This window comes from Salminus brasiliensis, chromosome 11 (genome assembly GCF_030463535.1).
Source record: "Salminus brasiliensis chromosome 11, fSalBra1.hap2, whole genome shotgun sequence".
Taxonomy (NCBI): Eukaryota; Metazoa; Chordata; class Actinopteri; order Characiformes; family Bryconidae; genus Salminus; species Salminus brasiliensis.
In genome coordinates, this window is record NC_132888.1 from 14227566 (window position 1) to 14253147 (window position 25582).

The window sequence follows — 25582 nt, forward strand, 5'->3', positions numbered from 1 at the left end:
TTTCAAGTAGAGACACTTTAATATATCCAACATAACGTATATTTAATATATAGTGTACTTTATCTTTATATTATGAACATTCTGTTCGTTTACTTGTTTTCCAGTTCACTTCGTATTAAATTAGGTCTGTATGTAACTTGAGTCCCATAACCTCCCAGGTCATCGGACAATATATCAAACAATGGATTTATCATTCTTGTTAAAAAAAAAAAAAGAATCAGAAAACACTGAAAGTATTGACATGTTTCATGCAGTAAATCAAGGCCTCATACATAAAGAAAGCTGATCTAGTAAAACACGCATAGTATAATATATGCTTCTATATAATACACTTACTCAATGAAAAGTAAAACAAACAAACAAACAAAAAACACACAATTATGGCGTCTGTTTAATTTTGTTGAAGAGTAGTGCCTAAAGAGAAACTACAAAAACTGCCACTACAGAGGTCCTCAAACAAGAGTAATATAACAAGTGTTATATGGTCATGTAATGTGAGGCCTCGTGTGGACAGTTGCCTGAGAAAAAAATGTGTCATTTCAACAGTGTTGGGGTCAAATATAGATATTGTCTTCGGATGTGACAAATTCAATGACCATCAGGGATCAAAGAAGAAATATGAAGCAAGAAGTTGTACAGCTCTATTTACTTCACTTTTCAAAACGAAAAAGCAATATTTCATCACTGTACTAATATTTCAATTAAGACTGCTGTAAACTTCTACAATGCAGTTATTTTAAAAAGAATCCATATTTAGGAATTATGGATTGGTTAAAAAAAAGACACAACTGCCACATCATTAAAAGGCCTTGACTTTGTGATTACTAACATAGACAACAAACCATTGATTTATGTTAGTTTTGGGTTGAATCTGTGCAGTACAATAGTTAAGCAGAAATTAATTTCAGTCTGTTCCATATTTAACTGCAATTGTTGTTCAATAATCAATGCAAGACTGTCCAATAAAAGGTGCTTGTTTGTCAGTGCTCATATTAAGAATAACACTTCTGTTTACACCGTCTTCAGAACAGATGTATTTTTATATATTTAAATACAAAGTTATGTTCTCTAAAATTCTTTTTCATTCTAATGGAAAGAAGAACGTGTAAAACAAACTAACAACCAAGCCATGCTACCATTGAAGTTCATTTTAAACATGATGAAACGCTATTCCTCTTACCATGGAAAACCCTCAAAACATCATAGGCACTCTTGTTGGTGGCCAGTGAACCAAAATCTCACCCTGCTTAATACTCTGATAACGAGATCATGTTTTTTCTACACTTTTTTTTTTACACCCTTTCAGGATGGAGAAGACATATGTAAACAGGAGCACAACAACTGCACCACAGTGAGTGTGTTAAAGGGTGTCCCAAACTTCAGGGTTGTTTTTTTTTCTTCAAGAGGTTCTTCCACTCTCTAATAATTTGATCCAGTAGAACATTTGTCTTCTTTGTCTATCTGTCGTTCAGCTTAGGAGAATCTGTACCTTCCTCGTCCTCATCTTTGTCATCTTTTGCCCCAATGAGTCGCTGTCGTGCAAAGTCTTCAAAGATGATGTCATCATCACTGGGAATAAATGAAGAATTAAAATGTCTAAAGATGTGTTCTCTGTACTGTCTCATTTTGTACTGGTATCACTGGACCTGGATGATTAGATATGATCTTTTGGGGAACTTTTATTTTTTTATCATTTGTTTGACATTGTTTCTGTATACATCATAAAAAGTAAATTTAAGAGTCAATATATACCTTGACAAATTTAAGAAGAAAGTGACTAGGAATTACTCACTTTGTGTCAAACTCAATCAGGTTTGTGTCAATGGGTGCATCGCTTTCTGGAGCTACCACAAAAATAAAAATAAAAGTTAAAAAGAGAAGCAGAAAATGTAAATGAGTTTGGAATGAGTTAAGAGTTGAACAGTGCACTTCTTCAACTTCCAAAACAAAGCACAAGAAAAGACAACCTGGAATGCTTGGTGTTCAAAGTCCAACTTTAGAACATGTACTTTGCAACCATCCAGCAGCTAACCCACAAAATAATAGCAGAATCCAAGTACGTAGGTTTATTCTCAAAATGCATAGATTAGTTAAGAGGCCTGGACAGACTCCATTAAAGGCTCATGTGGAACTATCAAGGTGCCAAACAGTATCATCTGCTACTGACTGAAGCGTTGTAGCACTTTGTAAAACAACTGGTAGCAATTAGTCGCACTTAAAACATTACACATGGGAAAAGGACAGTCCACATGTTTCAGCAATATACTCACAACAGTCCACTTCTTGGAGGATAATCACATTTCCCAAATCAGGGAGGTCTGAGAGGCAATGGTAGTGGACAACTGTAGGAGCTTACTGCATCCTATTATCATTAAGTCTCCAAAACTACAATGATCTGCAAACATCCATGCCAACAAACTAGGCTTTTTAAATGCCTTTTCAAAACAACCACAAAAACAACTTACAGTTGCAATTGTTTAAATTCCACTGCAAACTAAGTTTATTAGCAAAATGTACAAACTTTCAGCTGTTTGCAATAAAGCAATCAAACCAGACTGATTGAAATAGCTCAACAATAGCACACAACTAACGTAACAAGTTGTTTCTCAATTCAACCCAAAATGCCTCTTTTAATGACTGCAGTCTCTGAATTATTCAACCCCTTCAGGACAAGCATCTTCAGTACTTAGTAGAGCACCCTTTTACTGTTTTGACCTGCTGCAAGCATAATGTATAGCCAGACACCAGCCTCTGGCAGCGTTCCTGAGGAATCTTAGCGCATTACTAATGGGCTATCATATATCACTATAAGACAGAACTCAGGAATGTATCTTGGCAAAGGCTGGGCTCACAGTGTGCTAAATGCTAGGAATTGTGACACATTGCTGAGGAAACATATTTTTTTTTCTTTTCATGAGAATTAAATGTTTTATTTCGAGTAATTCCATAGCAGCAAACCAAAAAAAGAAAATGCATGTAGATTATGGTCACACGTTAAAGTATACACATTTCATAGAATGTAAAGCATAAATAAAAGGTTTTATGGTAACTCATTCCCTACTCATGCATTACTTCAATTACATCATATTCATTTAATTCAAATAAATTCAGTTATAAACCCACCATCTTTGTAGATGGATTCTTCGACTGGTTTTGGGTGCATTAATGTGAAGGGCAGCTCTACTGCTACGTCACTAGGGAGGAAGACACAATGTCAAAATAAGTAATTCAACAGGAAAAAGTGTGAACCTACAACAGTGCATGTGCTCTATTGAAGCTGTTCGTGCTCACCACAGGCTCATTTTCAACTGGAATACTGGACTCTGCTATTTACCGATTTTATTGCTTTTTTATTAACTACTGTCATTAGAGACCTCTGGATAAACAGACATGTTATTATTTCATTATAAATATTAAGTAATATATTATAAGTCACTATATATATTATCACATTTCTTTTCTGAATTGCTATTATTTACTGTGGTTTTACCAATACAACAAAATTCTTTCAAAATTCTTTCAAAATTTTCTAATCTACGCTTTCTAGGATCCTTTCCACAAAAATGCAAACAGCGCCCTTGTCTCGGCAACCTGTCATGGAGCAATCAACACACAATGTGTCAGTGGTAATAATTGTCACATTGAGGTTACTGTACCTGGAGGCAAGATCTCCCAGGAGTCTGAAAAGAATTAAAGAACAAAAAAACAAAGAAAAGAACAAAAATACATTTGTATTAATTCAGATATTTCTAATTATGTTTACAGATCACTGTAAACATAATTTGATTGATCTGTAAGCATTTACAATTTATTCAATACTCTTTGAAAGGATGCAACTGCATTATTAAAATAATTAAATTAATCATCATATTGTTTATCATAATAATTTATAACACAACCGGTCTAGACTGAACACATTAAACCAATCTCAGTTTACACTTTACAGTAAAACCACTTAACTGAAGTCCAGACTTACCCACCACGAGACACCACCAGCTTCACTTTGACTTTGTATGACACAATAATACCCAAAATTTCCTTATTGGCTCCTTCTCGTAACCTTCATGGGGTAATGAGAGAACAGGCTAGAATCACAACAGAGCAAGTCCCAACTAACCAAACCTAAGTTACACTTTAATGTGCTACGTTTACACATCATAGCTTACTCACAATGTGCTTGAGGCTAAATTTGTGTCTTCATGTTTGAGCTTTCCATCTAGGGCTAAGCCACGCTTTTCTCGGTTGTTGGCAAGGAAGGGGGTGAGGGTATATACTTTACAGAATGTTGCACTTGGAGCCACAATGTCACTAGATAATCAAAGACACAGTGCAAAGAAATTAGTCATATATACTACTGTGTTACTAAATCTGTTTATTAAGTGTGTGCTGTGTACATACTCTGATTCCTCTGTCGCTACTGGGCATTTGTACTGAGCAGTGTTGAAGAGACAAATATCAGCATATTGACGAACTGTAACATAGAGAAAATGCATCATCTCAAGAACATTCTTAATCAAACCCTCAATTTAATTTGAAATATATGTTTAATATATATTTAAATATATACTAAATGTCTCTTAAATGCCATATTGTTCAGTCACCTGAAATCTTCATTTTCTTCACAGTCTTATTTGTATTGTTTGTGACGTGAACATTAACACTAATTGGCTCGCCGTGGTAGTAAATCTGAAGTGAAAAAAGGGAACAAAAAAGACAATCAACCAGAAAAAAACAGGGTTTAGTTTCAGTTAGAATGTTAAATCTGTTTCTAAGTAATTGTAGGTTTATACACTGATTTTATTGAGACCTCTAGAGTCTCTGAGAAAGTTGGCTGCCTTGTAAGTGAAAAATCTTATCTATCCATTCAAGCCCATCTGTTAAACTTCAAAGGTACTACCCTATGTTGACCACTAGATGGTGCCTTAGTCATGTTACTCAAATCAGTCAGTAGTTCTCAGTTTCATCATAGTCTTTTCGTACTGCATAGTTTTGTGCTTTCCCAGGAGTCATTATGTGATTCACTTCATAATGAAAATACTAGAAGAAGCCTGTGAACTACTGTTATGAACTCTCCTTGCTTGAAAACCCAGTCACCTCTTTATCCAGAGAAGCTTCCAGGTGTAGTGGTTTGTCTGACATGAGGAACTGCCTTGTTGTCTCTGCCATTGGCTGGGGACCCGGCTTCTCTGGAGCATACTGCACTTTTCTGATGATGAGACGCACTGAGTTCCTGTACCAAAAGAAACAATATGATACTCAATCTTAACATTGTACAATGAAGTATTGCTTCTTAATACCATACGATGAGATACAGTATTTTAGTACTGCATAATCATATTGTGTCATATTAGGAGACAGCATTTTACAGTAGTATGAGATACTACAGTGAGATAATGCATATTAATATTGTACAGTAATTTTCTACAGGAAGATGCTGCGCCTTAATATTGCAAAATTATGTTATAAATTGCAAGAAAATACAGCATCTTAATACTGTGCAAAAAGATCCCGCAATGAGATATTACAATCTTAAAACAATGAATGTGATAGCTAGTGACAACAGTGACATGGAAAAACTCCCTCAGGTCAAGAGGAAAAAACCTTGCGAGAGACCAAGACTCAAAAGGGGAACCCATCCTCCTCTGGTCGACACCAGATAATAACAATAAAAAGCAAAACAGGAATAAAAACAATAAAACAAAACTGAATTAAGAAACAAATTGTAAATGTGACATCAAGCCATACAATATGAAATGTGAGTGAAATAATAAAGTTCATGCAGATGCAGAGTCCTACTAAATTTGCAGAATGAATATAAATATTATATTATTTATGATTGTTTACCTTGCTACCAAATGTATTCTACACCAACACATTTTGCTTCAAACTACAGAAAGTGTTGTACCTCTTGTGAATTTTTTCTTCAACATTTTCAGCGCAAAACGCTTTCACTTCAAAGTCAACCCCACAGGCCTTTGAAAAAAGGAAGAGAAGATATTTCAGTTACTCTTTATACTACAAGTTCATAGTGTTTTTGCATTGCACTGCAGTCATTTATAATACAGAAAGCCCACCTTTCCAGTGTCTTCAGGTCCAGGTTGCAATGTAACAGAACAGGGTAAATTGGGAGGTATCTGAAATGGTTTGAGAACAAATCACAGTGTCAACCATGACATAAAAGTATGAGATGTTTTAGAATGTAGAATAATTATAATTGCTTAAATATAACAGATGAATTATAAGCATTGTCATATTTGTGTAATATCATGAATAGTATGTGTAATGAACAATAAATGTTGTGACTAGAAAATAACCTCGAAGGTGAAGGGATAAGCATGCTCTCCAAGCTTTTTAATCAGTCGCTCTTGTAAACGTGTCAGGCTTTTCTTCTCCTCAGGCACAGGAGGGAATGCCTGTATATTGGCCACAAAGAGGTCCTTTCGAAATGTCAAGCCAAGAACATCTAAGTCCTCCCGCCCATAGCGGAAGGCACATGTCAGCGTTACAAAAACTGTGAATGAATGACAAGGAGGCCAGAGCCACTTAGTATTCAACCTGCTCAGTGACATGTTTGATTACTAGTCTAAAAGATAGTGGAACACTACTATTCATGAAGGTAGAAACAAACTGAAAAAAATACACTGGGTCCAGCTGGGCATATTGCTAAAGATTTCTCCTCACCTTTTCTCTCCTTTAAGTACTCTGGATCAATTAAAACCACACCGTCTGCAAAATGGATGAGGGAGATGAGTTATAGGTCCAAAGGGCTCAGTAAAATGCTTAGTCAGGAAGCAGACTAAATGCATAAAGCAATTTAACAAATTCCAGGAAAAAGAGGAAGATATTTAAACAAATAACACCACTAATATTAAAAAATGTGAATTTTTAAAGCATACCAACAGGCTCAACGAGATCCACATGGTCAACAAAATCCCGTTTACCAAGATACACAGTTAGCTTCAAGAAAAAAAGATGGCAACATTTGGTTAGATAAACAAACAACAGGTTTCCAAATGACATGCTTATCTGTATATGGAGTAATGGAAAATCTATTCTAATAGACTGCTTTGAGTTATTAAATTACATAACATGATAATCAAGATATCACTGATGGCTAAATGACTGACCATTTATATAATTTATACCATAATGTTTGATGTTCCATCCGTATTTTAGTGGGCCAGAGTCTTAGTAAAGCCACTTTCTTTCAGATCAACAGAATAATAACAGCATAATAGCTGATTCATGTCTCATATGATACTTGCCGGCATTTTACCACAGTGTAAAAACTGAAGAAATTGTATTTAAGTGTATTTATAGTATGGGAACTAAGTCAAAATATCACTCAATGAACAGTGAAATTATACACAAAAATGTACATGAATTACAGATACAAAGTTTCAACATTTAGACATACACTGACAAGTAGAAAGTAAATGGATAACCCCTATTAAAAAATACTATAGTTTCACATACGGAAGGGTCGAAAACCACATGTGACAACACCTTTATTTCACATGTAAAATGTTCACAGGACTGGCAAATCTTATCTCATCCCTTTTACATTTGTAATGAAGTCTAAATAAAAATGCAAACTCTAAAAAGTAAGCTTTTTAAAATGTAATTTAGTATGTGTATATGTAGTTAGTTTCAGTAATATAGTAAAAATCATTCACAACTAAAACTTCAGTGTAATTAACATAATAAATAATAAATAACATAATTAAACTTACTTTTCCATTTGGACTGGCCTTCTTGAAAACTCTGTGTGAAAAGATAAGAAAGGTATAAAAAACAGCAACATATACATGTTTAATGTTTAATCTGTTTAACTGCACAGGCCTGAACTGGACCAGAACCAAATAAATGCCAATATTCTGCTTTGATTATATCATCATTTGTTCACTTTATATAGTCACACAATATGCCACTGCACACCATTTGCTTTGTATTGCATGCTTACTGTTGCATGCTTACAGTTGACAGCACAGCAAGTGTCTGAGGTTTTAAATGGCTGCTGCGAAGAAGCAGCCTCTCTAATGAAAACTGATCAGTGATGTGTCTAGAACTGTTCTCTTGGGGTAGTCATAGACAGAAATGATGTACATGCCACTTAAAACGTGCTGCAGTTTATTTAGTTTGTATTTACTTATTGAGTTTTATTTATTTATTACATTTATAGGCCCACCAGTATATCTCCACTTAGATCACCCAAATGTTCTGAAATGGCTGTGTGCTTAGATTTAGTTTAGATCTGAATGCAAAGATTCATCTTGCTCCTCCATCAGCGTGATAGATTTCAGCCCTAGCGTTTTCTCTGGCTCAAACATGCTACATTAATAATCAGCAGTTTCAGGGCCATCAAGCAAAATGCCACTTAGTTCACACAAAAGGGCTACTAGTACAGTAAACCAAGCAGCCTTCTGGAAGAGTAAGCATCGACTGAATACGGTAATGTCCCTCATTCATTCAGCAAGTAAAGATCCTGTTCTGATGCTGTACGTAAATAAACAAGACAATAAACTAAAACCCTGAGGTCGATGTTTATTATGATATGAGGTTTTGTCACATCGCTGAATGCATTGCTTAGCCAGCTAACTTGAAACTTTAGTTGGATGTAACCCTGGAATTTCTGTTTTGCAATGGTGGATCACATTTTACTGGAATGTAAACATACTAAAAGTAAAACGTACTAAAGGTAAGGTACTAAAGTAAGAGCTGAAAATATATTTACAGAAAAGAACATCTGTACAGGTGTGCAAATAGTCATAGTGCAAATAGGCAGAGTGCAAAATAGCTGTTCAGTCCGGTTTGGTACAATTTTGATGGAGTTGAACCCTCTTTGGCTCTTTGCAGGGCCCATTGGGCCAAATTTCCACATATCAGCTATTAATTGTTATTAATTTATTTGTTTTTATTATTTATCTTATTAAATGTAGGTAAGTCAATTGTGAATCACATATGGATAGTGTTTTTCCAGAATGTTGCACCTGTTTGAGTCTTACATACAGAGTTAAGTGAATTAACTAAGAATTTCCTCTGTTCTGTGAGTCATGCTGCACACACATAAAAAAATTCTGTGTAGAGCTGATTCTGTGGTTTCGGACAGGTTTGATTCTACATTGGTGCTGTGGCCCAGATGGACTTCCCCTGCCTTGTGGGCATTGATTGCTTTCATTTTCAGATCTTTAGATACTTGCTTTAAGAAGCTCATTAATTCTATGTGTAAGTACAATGTTTGATGAGTCAGTGAATTGATAAAGCCTTGAAATCTGATTTAGCTGATTACAGTTGGTGACATTAGATGTTTTTATTGTTTTGTGTTTGAAAAATAGAATTACTGTGCATTAATATCCAAAAACAGTGTGCTTTATATTTGCTATATAGGCTGTTTACCATTTATCAGTTAAGACATGTCCATCCTTTAAGCATAAGACGTTACTATAGTTACTTTAAGAAAGATTACTAAACAGAGCTTTCAGGGTTTTCTGCTAGTTTCTGCATTTTTAATGGGTTGTCTGAAACCTATAAAAGCTTTTTAACAATGAGGGACAAAGACCCTATTGTGCAACCCCTTCAATATAACAGAAATTGTGAATTTGTCTCAACAGAAAAGTTACCAGCTCTCTACTCCCCATACATACAACACATTTACAAAATCACTTTGGGCTTCCATTTCAGGCATCATTACCTCACAAAATAGCTGCTTTCTAGAACTTTATTTGAGGTTAATTTGTCAGTACCATTACATTCTACGAAGCCAGTGACATAACTTGAAACTGACTGAGAGTACACATTTTATTTCATATCTCGAGCCATCTACAGCCATAAGAAAGGGAACAAGGAGCAAAATGTACTGTGAAAAGAAACAAAAGGTAAATATCTGCCAGAAGAGGCCACAGAATACATAAAGGTTTCACACTGAAAAAAAAAACGTTTTAACAACATGTTTTTCTCTATAGTAGTACTATAATGAATAGAAAATAGGTGGCTTAGAGGTTTACATAAACTATAAAAATGATAACAGCATGACATAAAAAAACATATCAGATACAAGAAAAGGACAAACCACTCTTCAGTGGTTTCTCACACAAACCAAGTCTACTCAGTCTTTTACAACACAAGAGTAACATTTTCCTTAGTCTAGTTAATGGTTTCAGATGCAATTACCCAGGCCTTTTATCTGTTAGGCCCTAATGGTGCCATAAATTAGCCCTGGTGTCTCCACAAGTCTCATTGGACTTCTGAACATCCTTTCCGCTGCCCTGAATAAAATGAGTGTCTTCATAATTGGAGACCTTTTTTTGGTAAAATATGGCACAATTTATCTAGTAATTGGGTCACGTAGCTTCCCTAATGTGAGTGTCATACTTAATGCAGCTGCCAAATGAAATGTTACTTTAAGGAATCAATGAGCCTATGTTCAAGGATATATTTACAGCTCAGAGCTTTCACACACATAAAACCATTAGCACAACTCATTTTCTGTTAGTTCTGTAAGCTACCTGATCCTGCATTTAGTCCAATCTCCTTTGAATAACTTTTTAAAGTTTTGGATGGTCTCTACTGTCTAGCTTAATCAAGTTTCTATTACACTCTTACAAAAAAAGAATAAGAAAAAGAAAAGATTACATTTTTGCTCCCCAAATAATATTTCAATGGATGCTTCTTTAAATACTCTTTATCATTACTGTTATTATATTACATTTAGCGTCTTGGTGAAAGATGTAAAGACATTGATGAAAAATTGTATTAACACATTTTTGGGCACAATTGTGTAGAGCACATTACATCCTCTATTCTGAGGATTATGAAGTCAATACACACAAGCTATTGTGTCACAGATCCATGTCCAACTGTTTTACCCACAGATTAGTAAAATTAAAGGCATAAATCAGATCCCTGGTTTCCCTTTCTCTGAATCTAGCATACAATTACAAAAAATAAAAAGGCCAAACAGGGTCTTTGAAGCGATACCTCCATAAAGAGGTTTTTAATAGACAGTTCTTTAAAGAACCATGTTTTTGTTTTGAGATGTGTCAGTAAGAAAATCTTTTAAAAGATTCCACATACATGAAGGTTCTATACTAGATCATGTGTTTTAGAACCGTAATCCAAGGCAAGAACCATTTAGTCTTTATTTTTAACAATGTAATCTTGTATACTAGAACTATACACTGAAAAGAAATTGTAGAATATTTTTTCTACACAAAAACTCTGTTACATCAAGTTAATAAATGAATCAAGAACTTGTGTTGACACAGTATATTGAGTACATTGAGTATATTGCATTCATGTGGAAGTGAAATTCAGCGTTTTTCTCTATATAAGTGGTCACAGGACTTGAAAGATAAGACCACCAGCAGGTAGTGACCAAAGAAGTCACCACTTCACCAGTTCAGATGGCTACAGAGTACATGAGAGATACTGGACAAATGTCAAAAAAGGTCTTCACTGTTTGGGATTCAATAATAAGTTAAGAAATGTTTTCACTCAGTGTGAACTTTCACTGCAAATTCTAAAACTGAATTTTATACAACCAGAGTCTACTCATGCCTCACATCTGCTAGTGATAACTGGCAGCTAAATATCAGTGTCTCTTATCCAAAAGCCTGTCTTCTGTGAAGTGCTGGAACATCTGAACTTGCCTCTTCAGAAAATATCACTCTCATACAGTGTTTACAAGAAAACAATAAAGTATCCAGCCATGCTCCAGTGGCTCAGGCAAATGCAGACAATGAGACTAATGACAGAAGTCAATGGACGCTCCTGCTACAAACCCAGACCACTTAAAGTAATTACAGCGAGGAAATGTAAGGCCTTGTGTGTAGTACAACTGTATTAAATTATTACATTTCACAGTAATCTCACAAATGGCAAATATGAAAGAGTGAATGATATACAGTCCTGTGCAGAGATTTTGGCCCCATATTTATTTTCTACATGTATCATTTTTGAAACATTAAATTAATGGTGTCCTAGAATGGAACATTGTATTTATCTTGGTATAGTTTAACAATGAGAGTTCAACACATTGAAGTAAAACACAATGAATCATACTAGTCTAAAAGCAAACCCAGTTAACCAGCTACCATCTCCCTAGCTAGCTAACCGCACACCCAAAAATATTTTTGCTAGGCTAGGCTATGCTAGGTGGCTACTATGACCTGTTCCATCGATGTAAACCAGCCAACCACCCCAAAGAAAGTGACATACCTAATATTAGTACATCAAAAACTTAAAATAACCAACAAATACATTGTTTGCCACCTTAAGCTAAATAACATTACATATTGTTTAGAATGTGCCATATGCTTCTCTGTAAAAAATCTAAATAAAAAACATGTAATTTGAGAGGTACCCAGATGTTTAAAATACTAAATGCAGATGCATTGGTAGCAAAGTAAGCCTTGATAGTAAATAAGCAATATACTGTATATTTATACCATTAACCAATTAAGTTAATGCATTGCATATAAATATGTGGTTTTAAACTGCACAGGCAGCAGGGATCAATGATTTATCACAAGACGTTACAGGAATGTTTAACCATTATTTATGCATGTCTGACATTGTATATTAAAATTTTTAAAGAAATTGATTAAAGACATGTCTTTAAATCAAGTGCAGTTCCTTTTTACAATGCTCTGTGTGTAGATATATGCTACTGCATCTGTATCGAATATCAGATGGCACAGTGAGGTATTGAAACATTTAGGTTCATATATCTTGCAAAACAAATGAGAACCAACAAATTGGTTTAAAAAAGAAATTTAAAGCATGTCATGTTCTCAGTAATTGAAACTCTACCATTGCCTCTGATACAGAGTGAACAGATATGGGCTACATTTTAAAATTTAATCATGCTGTATAAGCATACTCCTCAAAAAGCAGGCTTTTTCTCTGACCTACATTTTGTCTCATTTGAATAAAGCCTTTGGAGTCCCTCTGTTATGAAAGCGACTGTTTTTACAGTCTTTGTCTGTATATTCTACAAAGGAATAAAAGCACAGACAAGCAAACCCTATGGCTTTCTTTAATACTTTTCAATTTGACAGAATTGTACGTGGCAACCAGAATAAAGATCCAAGAATTTTTAACAATGGAAGAAAAAAATATATAATATAAAAGCCCTCCCACCATAAGAATTAATAAGTGCTGAATTATTGTTTTGATACAATCTGATTGATGCTGATAAAATTAATCATTTCTCAATGCACAGAGGTAAAAACTGGCAAAGCAGAACATTGAATGTCGGTTCAAATTAGTGTCAATATCAGTTTCATTCCCACTGTTCATTTTCAGCTGCATATTTTTAAAGATGTTTCACTGTGTGACAAAATAAAATACCAAATGAAGCACTGTAATGTGGTTCTTAATGTTTCTCTTTAAAACACCATCATGGCTTTTTAGAAAACGTTATGGCATTGGAAAGTACATTTTAGAGGGAACTGATGTCAGTATTGCTAAAAAGGTCAAAACCCCTGTTAGATTGCAAAACACCTTCAGGATGATTTAACAGACTGGAGTAGTGGCACACTGTTCTACTGCAGTAACACCTGCACAAATATGACCTCAGAAAACCTTTCCTGTGTCCTCACCATACAGGAATGAAATCAAAAAGCGTTTACTAATTTTCCATTGTTGAGGTTTTAGAAAGTATTATTATAATTATAAAGCAATTATATATTGTGTACCAACTTTAGACAATTCTCTTAGACAATTAATTATTGTTACCAGAAGAATTGTAGTACCAAGTCTTGTCCTAAATAAAAGATGCACCTTAGAGTAGCTGGAATAAGCTTAATAATATAAGCACAATAACCACTTCTAAAGAGCTTTAAAACACATTGCCTTCCGCTTTACAAGAATTATTGGGAAGTGTTGCTATGGACCGAGGCAATAACTGTACTCTGCCTAGGCAATCAGAGTTCATCAAAAGGAAACATGGACAGTTTTGTATAGCCCAATTTAATTTAAACTAAATTAAGCATGAAAGAAAATAACAGAAAATGGTAATACCATTGTGTTTGAGTGTGGCTATTATGTGCAAGGAATATGTGACTAAATGATAACTGTTATTGTACATCATTTTACTCAGCTGTCCACATGGTGCACATGGTTCTGCACTTGAATGAATATTAGTTATTTTATCTTTGTGCCAAATGCAGGTTAAAACCTCTTAGCAAATCGAATTCATTCTAATATGCAATCATCAAAAGAATTGCGAATATGTGTAAAGTAATACATCACATGTTAATTGCTGCTTTACAAAAGCCCATCCTATGATGTGCTAACAAGGAGGTGGAACCCCTTAAAAAAGGCTTTCATTAAATTCAACCTAAGAGGTACCATAAGCTTGAGAAAGCTTTTAAGCTCTTCCGTGCACTCTTTCACTCTGAGTTTTAATAGCCCAGCAACATACAGTAAGTGACTGTAAAGTGTGTATGAATTTTTAAATGAGTGCATGCAGAAGTAATGCACAGGCAATCTCTATTGGGTTATAGGGCTGAATCAGCTCAATCTATTGCCTGTCTCATGGAGAAACATTGTGTGGCACACAATATCAACATTTACTATGCGCTTGATACCTTCACTGTAGATGAATTATGTACAAAATTATTATAAAAGATAATACCACATGGCATGTATTTGTTCATATAACATAACTGAAATATACCCTCTTCAAAAATAAAGGTGCTAAAAAGGGTTTATAATAACCACATTCCCTAAAGCTCCCCTAAAGAAACTTTCGAATGATGGTTCTCAAAATAAATAAATAATTTAGTTTAATAAACTAAAACTGCAACCCCTCAACTAAAAGGTTCTTCGAGAAAGCAAATGTGGTTATCCAATGGCGTGGACTGTGAATCCAAAGAACCTTTATTTAGCACATTTTTACCCATGAATACTATTTTGTCAGCCATGTAATGTGAAAAATCATATACGGTTGTAAAAATGTTCTCTCATAATCACTGTTTCTTTTTCTTGGCATAACTTCTTACAATTTTTCTTGGCACCTTTATATTGAAGAATGTATATCTTCTACATGCTTGCTGCCAAATTGCATCTTTACTGTGGAAAAGCAGCTGTTGATCAGGCAGAATTCCAATCAGCCAAGATGAATCACTTTCCAGTGATATAAATCTGTCTGAGAGTTCAGTTCATGAATCAGGTTATTTTCACATTGCACTTATTTGCAGCAAGTAAAAAATCACGGGTATTACTGGTAGTAATGCTGTGGATCAAGATGGAAATATGTAATGTACCTATAAATAAATGATGTATGGACTGACTAGCTTTAGCTCCATGTGGTATCATGCAGTGCATACCCTCAGCAATAACAATGATGACAGCAAATTTAGTAACAGCCCTTCTTTTTGGATTAAGTATTAGGCTACCTCCATTCAAAACACTGATTTCTGTTAATGCTACGGATCAAGCTTAACTCTAAATACTAGGATAATCTATGCTCAATTTAATGTTGCTCAGACTATAACCTAGCTGTCCAGCTTACTGCATTCCTAAATGAAGGCCAAAACCTATCCCTGAAATAAGTCCACAATAAAAAGTTTAAACAGCCCTAATATGCCATTTCTCTTCTTTCTTTCTCCCACATGCAACTTGTGGAATCAGTTATACAATATTATGCAGTTTATGGGAACAGCAAACTGATTTAGTAGTGATTTATTGATGTTGCTCAAGAAACAATGTTTCAAAAATGACTGAAAATAGGAATTCATAAAAGGTTTTTTTAATATGTATTTAATATAATACATATTTTCTAAGGTATTCTACTCACATTAAAATACATGCTTTTTAATAAACTGATGATATTATCTAGATTACATGTAGTACTAACCTAAATGTTTGGTGTTATTGCTTATGCTAGGGGTTTGCCAGTAGTGAGATTGATTCCTATATTTATTTTATGTAAGATGCACCATAGTCAGTGACATCTTATATTTTAAACAGTGATACCTTTTATCACTAAGCATAAGTGTTTCTATTTCATTTGGCTATTTTCCTTCCAATATTCTGTACCCTGATCTTCACAGTGCTTAATTTATTCATGCAACGAGTCAGATGGTTTTAATTGGTGCATATAATGGTAAATCAAATTATCCTACTTTTTAAAATACGGACACTGATTTAGAATGTAAACAATAACTTGGTATATATGTCTGCCAGTGGTTTTATTATAGCCTGACTCAGACTGACCCTAAACAAAAGTTCTGTTGTACCACTGTTTTCAACATGCCCTTGCCAACTTCCACTCACCACTTGAAAGTCTATCACACCCACGTTATGCACACGTGAGGATGTTTCATTGAATGTCTTGGTAATAATACATAAAACATAATACAGGAAGCCAATTAGAATAGAGATCACTTACACATATCAGTATTTTCAGTATTAATGGTAGTCTACATTAACACAAATAGACATTTTTATAGACAAATTTTATTTTTAATGGTTAAACAGGCTGAGGCTGGAAAATGATTGTGTATTTTAATAGGGAATGTTTTAAGTGAGCCTCAGGGAAAACATTAAATACAAAAAAACGTTCGTGTGGCCAAGTGGAACTGCATTTTGTGCTCTATTGATGAATCTAATACCGGTTTATGACCACATAGCTAGTCAGCAGCTTTAAATAAGCCTTAAATATCCTTCCACACAATTCACTATTATTATATTTAGGAAAGAGCACAGCTGTGGTGTTTGAGAAAAGAGATCCTCATCTTAAAGATTTCAGCTAAACTGTATGTTTATGCAGTAATGAGTGGGCAAACTGCTCATTTTAGCATCTTTTTGTATTGGCTGCATTCATGTTTAACAAGAGGGGGGAAATTACATTCCTTGCTGTCTTCAGTGGAAAAATAGCATATGGCTGGCACTGCCTAAAGGAAAAGCTCTCAAATTTCTCGAAATTCACTAAAATTAGTGTCAACCAAGTTTATTACACAGCTTTGCCTCTAGGGTTTCAACACTTTGACTTATTAACTTAAAATGGGATTGAATTAGGCCAAGAATTTGGCTGCAGTTGGGCCTAATACAAGTCCCTTACTATGACCGTCTGCTGGTCTGGATACACTGCTCCATGATTGCAGTTACACAAAGCTATTGACCAGTAACACACTTTTCCATGTTTTATATCTTTGTTGATCTTTATGTAGCATTAAATGCTCTTCAAACACCACATTTGCTTGTATACAACAACTAAACAACTAAACTCAAGTCTAGAATGACTTTTTCTATATGCCTTCATTCAACCCAATGAACACATGTCAATCTAGTCAGTGTGCCACCAAACCGTGGGTGGGATTCAGGCACATTCTTTAGGAAATGCATAGAAAGAGAGCTTCTCTCTCTTTTTATCAGTTTTTGAAAGACTTCATCTGGCCAGTATAAATAGTACTCTATCAGGGAGAAGAAAGAATTAAGGGACTTAGACAAAACTATTCATCCATGAATAAGACCCATTTTACAATGTTGTTTACTCATCAATAGAGAAGAGTATTGGCAGTGCCACTGGCACACGTCTCACTTATTTCTCTGTAGCGGCACTATGTTTTGAGTCAAAATGATAATAAGATTCTATTTTAAGTGTTTTTAAGTTGTGGTCTGATGTTTAGATTTACTCATCATGGACATGAATGTCATTGAAATACTGAGTTTTCAGTGATTTCTTAGTTACCATATACCACATATCTTAACTAGGAACCTTGGTGCAGAAGATTTAATTTTTTGAAGCTTTTCTGATCAACACAGGGTCAAATTTGACATACAAGAATTCATCCCAATGCAGCTATGTCCATAATGACAACACTAAAGAAAGCTGTTGTGCATAACAGGATCAACCAGAACACTGCTGTCCATGTGAGGTTTGCTCAAGACTACATGGACAAGCTTGAAGCTTACTGGAAGAATGTGTTCTGTGGACAGACAATACTTTAATAGTGTACAGCTAAGAGACGTTTGTGGCCTTCAACTGCAATGTGATCGAAGAGGTGCTCTAAAATGACCACTGGAGAGAAGTAAGACTATTGGAAGAATATTTTGTCGACATATATATTTTTAAGAGTGTTTTTATTTGGTATCAGTGTATTTGGATATTCCACTTTATATCTCTATATAACTCTATATAACTCTATATAGTATCTACAGATGCTCAAATTTGAATAAACTATTAAAAATGTGAACATTTTATTTTGATTGAGGCTCAAGGTTAGAATCAGGATCAGGATTTAGACTAGAATCAGACTTGGGTGGTGGTATAATCCAAATAAAATATTCCCCTTTTTTATTTTATTTATTTTTTAGTGTGTAAACCTACAAGATGTTACAAGAGCTACAAGAGGTATGCTTAAATAGGCACCTAAAAAGAAGCAAGAGCATTTTTAGGATAAATTACCCTTGGCTTCCATGCTAAACTATACACACAGAATGACAGGGTGAGACACTAGTAAAAGACAAACAATTTGAGTAGTGCCTTGAGACAATTCAACAGCAGACGTGTGTTTTCCTCCCGTCAGATGCTTTCAAGCCAAATCGATAAATGAATTCAGAGTCCAGACAAATACTCCCTTCCACCCTACTCTAGCCTCAAAGCTAAATATATTCCACCTATGCACTCAAAACATCCAAATACAAGAATTCCTTGAACAAACTGAGCTAAAGTCAATGTAAGATAAATACATAAGAATGGTTGCTTAGATAAAAGCTAAACATGTAGGCACCTGTCTCATGTGGTCTCAAACATGCTTTATGCAGCAGAAACACAGAACAACAGAGAGTGTTTAGGGTAGAGAAAGACAGTGGGGTTGTGTGTGTTCAGGCAGAGTACCGTGTCAGCAGAGTCTACTGCTGCCAGAACACATAGTGTGATCTGCCCTGGCACATGACAAATCTAATGACTTCACATTGTGTAGGTCAGGGGTCAATTATAGTAGGCCTATATATTTATATCTGGTCTTCAGACAGTCAATCTGTGTGAACTTGTGTTGTGTTGCCTAACAATAAGAGTTTTAACCTCAGTGGGTCAGGCTCAGTGGCTAATGTGAATCCTGCTGACTTTGATGTTGTGCCTGTTTAAAGTCCAGTTTACAGGCATTAATGGTGGAACAGCCTGTCAATCATAACAATAAAATAAAATATTATCAAATGTTTAGTTCCAGTCATTAAATCTGATTGGCTGAGCCACATTTAAGGACCTGTACATAAACTGATTTCTGCATTATTAAAAACACTGAGCTGTTTACGGACTAATCTTTGTTGCTTGGCAACCACTGCCTACTGCTTACAACACTGGTGTATTATATTGGATTCTGGTGCTGCTTTATAAAAACCATAAATCATTTTACTCTGACTTTGTTGAGCCTAACTGTGGTCCATTCATGGATCGCTGTTTTAATCTTCTTCTGTTCCTTAATAAAAGTAAATAACTGTCATATTTACTGGGCTGTCTTGTTTATAAAGAAAGGAAGACACATTCTCCCTGAAGAATTCTCCACCCATATTCTATATGCTACTGTAGTGGCCCAATTCCTGTAAAACATATCAAACAACTACTCTTGTTCCACTTTATGTATTAGGTGGATTAAGTGATCCGGAGTTCAGTATAACAGTACTGAATGGCCTTGTCATTTCCTCACCAAGAAAAGCATTATTATGGAAAGAAATGAGAATATTTACGAATATGGACAACTCTATTATCAGTAAACACTGACTCACACATAAAGCTATTTGAAGAGATTCATTTTAGGTTTATTCTTGATTAACACCCAGTAAATCTGTAATATTAGCGCCTGCATTTTTTTAGACAAAGAATTGCCAGATTTGTAAAGTTGCACCAATATTCTGGTCTGCTGTATATAATATTCATAGTAAAAACAATAATAATTGTTATAATAATAATAAATAATAATCTAAGGTCAGAAAAAATGTCAAATTATGATGGATTTTTCTCCCATTACGTATTTCTGAGTAAAATACGGGATCAAGGAGGGTCTCTGAGCTGAATTTTCTCTCTACAATGGGTGGAGGTGGTGGGAGGTTAAACATAGTATTATTTACATAATAATATTACTGCCTAACTGTTGGTGCACAGTGACATAATTGAACATCAAAAGACATTTTGCAGATGGATAAAGGCCATTACAATTAAATGGATGCTTACATGAAAAAAGGTTTATTTTAAATATGATAAATCCTGCCTAATATGCCAATATATGCCCATCAATTATTGAGGTTAAAAAAGCTTCATTTTTATTTTAAGTCATTTTAAAAATGAACAAATTTGCAAACAAATTTTGCAATACAAAAACATCTCTTCAAGTGAAGTTTAGGGAGATTTGAGAGTTGGAGATTGTGGGTTTGATGGAGGGGTATGATTCCTTCTCAGAACTGGAATTAGACCAAAGTCTACACAATGCAAAACAGCCGTGTAACAGATTGTGTAGCCATGTGCATCTGTCACTTCTATCTGCCCTGTACTTCCAAACAAAGTTGTTGAAGCATGAAAACTAAATTCTAAAAGTGCCACATCTGAGATTTGAGAAACAAAACTAGACACTTGCATTAAAACTGGTTGTTTTTCACAACACAAGCTAAGTATGTTACAAGATAAAGGTTTTGGCCTGTATGGTCCCCTCTTTCCATCTGGTCTGTGTGGATCTACTGCATGCCAATTTAGAAACAACAACAGCAGATGAGCGACAGCAACACATGGTGGTCATGAGCACTCATCTCATGTTTGCTGTACTGTTTAATTAAAATCTTTCAAATCCCTTGAAATATAATGTCAACAAAAGCATCTTTTTAACACTCTTAAAAATGGTGCTTGGCTTAAACATACTGTAAGGTTGGTATAATAGCTTGGGTAAATGACACAATTTGATGTGTTTTGGCATTATTTGTTTAATAATAGTAAACACAACCTCTATAGCTAATCAGACATAAAATATAATGTTTCCAGTAAACCATTATTGCACAGTGACTGATGCACAGTGACTCTGTCTTTCATAACACAAAACATAATAACAAATCTAAATCATCAGTGTGGATTGTGCAAGTCTAAACACCTAAAGGCTCAGATTTGCTTTTTTTTTTATTTTTGGACAATGTTTTAGACCTGACCTGAACTGTAATTCAGCTAAATCGAATTGTGTTGGTGCCAGTGGCATAATTAATATCAAACTTGGGGTGGGCAATACGATGAAATTTTATCAAAATTGTGATAAACTTCTTATTGTAATACAAGTGTGCATATCATGGATATCATAAAAGCTTAAAGAACACTGACCAACTGCACATTTCTTTCAAAAAAGGGTCCTTAGTGCTGCACATTTTGAATATTAATCACTGTACTCAGGGAGAGTATGGGACAGTATTTAAATAAATAAAGAAATAATTTAAAAACATTGTTGCTACTTTGTCTGCATGACAAAATAATGTGATACATATTGTGAATAATCATGAAATTGTCTTTATTTATTGTGATACATAATTTATACCATTATTGCCCACCCCTTTATCAAACAATTTGTGGTTTGACTGAGGGCATATATATACCATGATGTGAAATAAACCAAAATATAGATCAAAACCACCATGAAGAGACCATAAACAAGAACATAAATAAGCTATGCAAACAAGACAGCTATGCATGAAAGACAGCCCAAGAATATCTTATAACTATAGATATATACACACAACTAGGAAATGAAGGTTAAAAGAACATTCTTTTTTTCATAGCAAGAAGATTAGAGCTTTAAAGACATTTTAGTCGACCTTTACCAGCTCTTTGAACGTGTGTTAAACAGGTGTTTCATCTACTGCTACCTGTGTGTGTGTGTGTGTGTGTGTGTGTGTAGAAGATAAACGTTACCTTATCTTCACCCTTGTGGATGAGACAAATGGGGGTAAAGGGTAGAGAGGATAATTTTGCAAAAGAGAACCCAATAATTTTTTCTCCATTTCAGAACAGATTATCTGGATAAATCTTTGGCTCTATCAAAAGGACCAGATAAATGACTAGCAAATGACTCTTTCTGCTCCTAGCTAGAGGTGGCAGCTCAAATACAGGTTGCAGTGATTACAGTGATTAGGGACAGGGTCAACAGGGGTTAACATCTGAAAGCATTACCTGGAGCAGAGACAAGAGGAGCTTCAATGCAAAAGTGTAGCAACACGATTGGCACCTAAACAATTTTGCAAAATTTTGTAAAATGTTTCAGATAAAATTTGATCTGTTTAGAAATAGGAAGAATGTGTTGTTTTGAGCTTATGGAGTCCAAAGCTCCGTTCTCTGTTAAAAGCTTTATCCAGCATGAGCTGGAGTTTCTTGATTAACTGTAACTGAATCCTTATTTGAAATGAGACGCAGATGATATTGTCTGGAGATTTACACGGCTATAGTAAAATAATGCAACTATCCTGAGTTAACCAGAAATTTGAACTACTGTCTTCATTCCCCCTGTAAGTGCACCTGTTCCAGAATGGTATGCTCCATTTCAGAACAGATTATTTGGGTGTTTGCAATGTGACTTTCCTGTCATTGTCATGCAGTTCAACTGTTTGTCATATGTAACATTTTGATGAACCGTTTTAAAAGTATATGACCAAGATTAATAATATTTCTACATAAGCAACCTGCTCACCTCTTCTACAAATGAAACTTCTGAAACTTGAAAGCTTCTAGCACCTATTGTTTATGAACATTTCAGCCAGAAGTGTAGTGCACAATTTGCCACACAGGCTGCTTATGGAGTTAAAGAAGTAAAAAAAAAAAAAATTACGGCTCATTTTCCGGGAATCTGAGAATACAATCTGCATAAACCTAACTGTTTTTATTTACATACAGGGCTATGGGCTTCTGTCATTGTTTGCATTAGGAAGTTTAGTTGTAGCTCCATGTTAAAACCAACCCTGCCATGTGGAGGCTATACTTTAGCCTAGATAACACTCATTGTCATTTTCATGCTTCTAGATAATGCCATACACTGAATCTGCAAGTAATCTATTCGTATTCCTTTCACTTCACATTCTGTGTAAGCCAGAACAGACACCATATGTAACATTACTTTCTTACACAGGATTTGGGCCAATCATTGAGGATGTCTGTATCAGAGACAGACATATGAAGCAAATCACTGTACTTAAAAGAACAGATAAACTAATTTAAGTAAAGAAAAATGTGTTCCTCCTCTTCCTAGCAAGAGTTTTGATGCAACGTGCTTGTATTCAGAGAAATAGACAGTTAACAGCCAAATGCCTTTCTGATGGAAGCATCCATCACATGTCACTGGGGGATTCCTCTCCAGCTGTTGCTGATATTTTACAGTGCACAATGCAGCCAGAGCAGAGAGCTGTGGTATTACTGTAAGAGGATAATTGCCTCATTATCCTGCTGAGAGCAAAGATATGGTGGATAGCCTACTTCCTCGTTAGAGAGGTTCAAGTACTTCAGGGCTGTTGTTATGCTACTAAGCTATGTGTGAAATGTCAGCAGCCAAGAAGTGACCAGATGAGTCAAAACACAGCGTGATACTTTGGCTGACATCTAAAATCTTAACAGATGAAGCCCTGCAGATACTCACTCCAAACAAACGGAGAAATCTGGGGGGAAAGAACTAAATAACAGCAGATATTTTGACATGTGAAAATACATGGAAACTCTGAGAACTCTGCATCTCACAGAAACCGTGCTCTTAAATAAAGGTTTGAAAATGTTTCTTAGTCTGGATGTAAGGTTCCTGTAGAAACAACATATTGGTGTCAAGATTTTACATTATGTTTAGCATCCCTAAATTACATTATGTTTAGCATCCCTAAATACTTCAGGAAAGTACCCCCCCCCCCAATAAAAGGTTTAAAGGAGAAATTTGGGACTGACATGAATGATCTTTTACCTGTTTAAAGAACCTTCACAAAATATAAAGGTGCTTGGCCAGTTTAGGGGCAGTACCTAGGCCCTTTACATATATTATGTGGAGGTTCTTTAAACACTGAAAAGGTTCTTCACACTTGCACATCTCATTTACAAAAATGGTTCTCTTAAGAAACCATCCAATCAAAGGTTCCAATCAAAAGTGACTCTTTTATGGCTTAAAAAACCCACTTGCCACCTTAATTTACAAAGCTAAACTTAAACAATGTTCTTCACATTTTCATTAGCAATGGCATGTCCATTGACAGGTTTGATAAGAGAACCAAAAGTGGTTCTTCTATGCCATCCCTTAAGAATTCGATTTTGGCATCTTTGCATTACAGTGTACATTCATGTGAGACATATTGATGCAAGTGATGAAGCTCATATACCTTGAACTTTTATTTCTTGAATGTTTTTATTCTTAAGGTTTTCAGGTGTGAGATTAAGGTGTGCAGGACCCTCGTACAGATACAGAGGAGATTCAAGAATAAATGAAAGAAAAAAGGGAATCTACAAAAGCACCACACTGACCTCATATTCTTTTTTGTCTTAACTTTAAAGCAATAAAGCTACTATGAATGACTATCACCTAGAAGAGGCCAGAGATAATAAAGTGAGAAATGATGTAACACTCTCTCACCCATTAAGTTCCCTCCATCGCTTTCATTATTACAATAAAATGCCTAAAATGCTTACCTCGTGCCTTTATCACCCATGATGAAGACTCTTGTGTGGTGCGATCTCTGCTTTCAACTTGGAGAAAAAAAGAGCTGGAGCGAAAAAAGGGAAGAGGGAGAGAGTACTGAGACAGAAAGAAAGAGAGAGAGAGAGAGAGAGAGAGACAGAGAGAGAGAGAGAGAGAGAGAGAGAGAGAGAGAGAGAGAGAGAGAGAGAGAGATTCACTTATGAACACAGGTTGTGAGGTGCAGCCTTGATCATGTAGACGTCTTCCCTGCAGTTTGAACGCCGTCCAGCTGAATTTGATTACAGAAGCATCTCCTCTCTTTTTTTGCCTGTCAAAAGAGGCCGCCCTCCCCAAAAATAAAGCAAAAGCAGATGATCCCCCTCTTCTGCTCGGACAAGTCCCCCTCCGTCACTCTTCAGTCAGAGCTACAGCATTCCTCATAAAATTTCTGCTTTGGAAAAAAAGCGTTAAAAAAACATGCATTAGAAATCCTGAGGCTTTAAGGATCCTGTGTGTGAGGTGCACTGTGAGGCAGAGCTGCTGCTGCCTTTCGCTACATCTCCATCTCCCTCCCACACTCTCTTCCGCTCTCTCCCTCTGTCACATGCACACACACACACACACACACACATACATACACACACACACTCACTCTCTCTCTCTCTCTCTCTCTCTCTCTCTCACTCACTCACACACACACACACTTACTCTCACTCTCTCTCTCTCTCTCTCTCTCTCACTCACACACACACACACACATACACACACACACACACACAATCTCCCTCCTGCTCCCGCTCTCCTCTTTTGAAGTAAATGGGGATGAGCACAGGCTGATGTGTAGCACTGAGGCACAGACATGTTTTGCTCACCGTTGCTCTGCAGACACTGGTGGAGATGACAGAGAGGCAAAATTGGGTGCACAGATTCCCTCGAAGCGCACTTTTATTCCTCCTGCCATAAAA

At 35.5% G+C, this 25582-nt stretch overlaps 1 protein-coding gene across 1 annotated transcript; it reads right to left on the reverse strand.

The window, feature by feature from the left end:
* On the reverse strand, positions 1–25225 carry arrb1 (arrestin, beta 1). Its single transcript, XM_072691850.1, has 16 exons — positions 24629–25225; positions 7734–7764; positions 6897–6957; positions 6682–6726; positions 6315–6511; positions 6075–6134; positions 5906–5973; positions 5095–5230; positions 4602–4686; positions 4399–4471; positions 4171–4308; positions 3977–4060; positions 3657–3680; positions 3124–3194; positions 1793–1844; positions 1–1569 (listed from the first exon to the last, which is right to left on the reverse strand). The coding sequence occupies exons 1-16, from the start codon at positions 24646–24648 to the stop codon at positions 1458–1460; spliced, it is 1257 nt and encodes a 418-aa protein (XP_072547951.1). The 5' UTR covers positions 24649–25225; the 3' UTR covers positions 1–1457.
* Between the last annotated feature and the right edge of the window lie 357 nt (positions 25226–25582).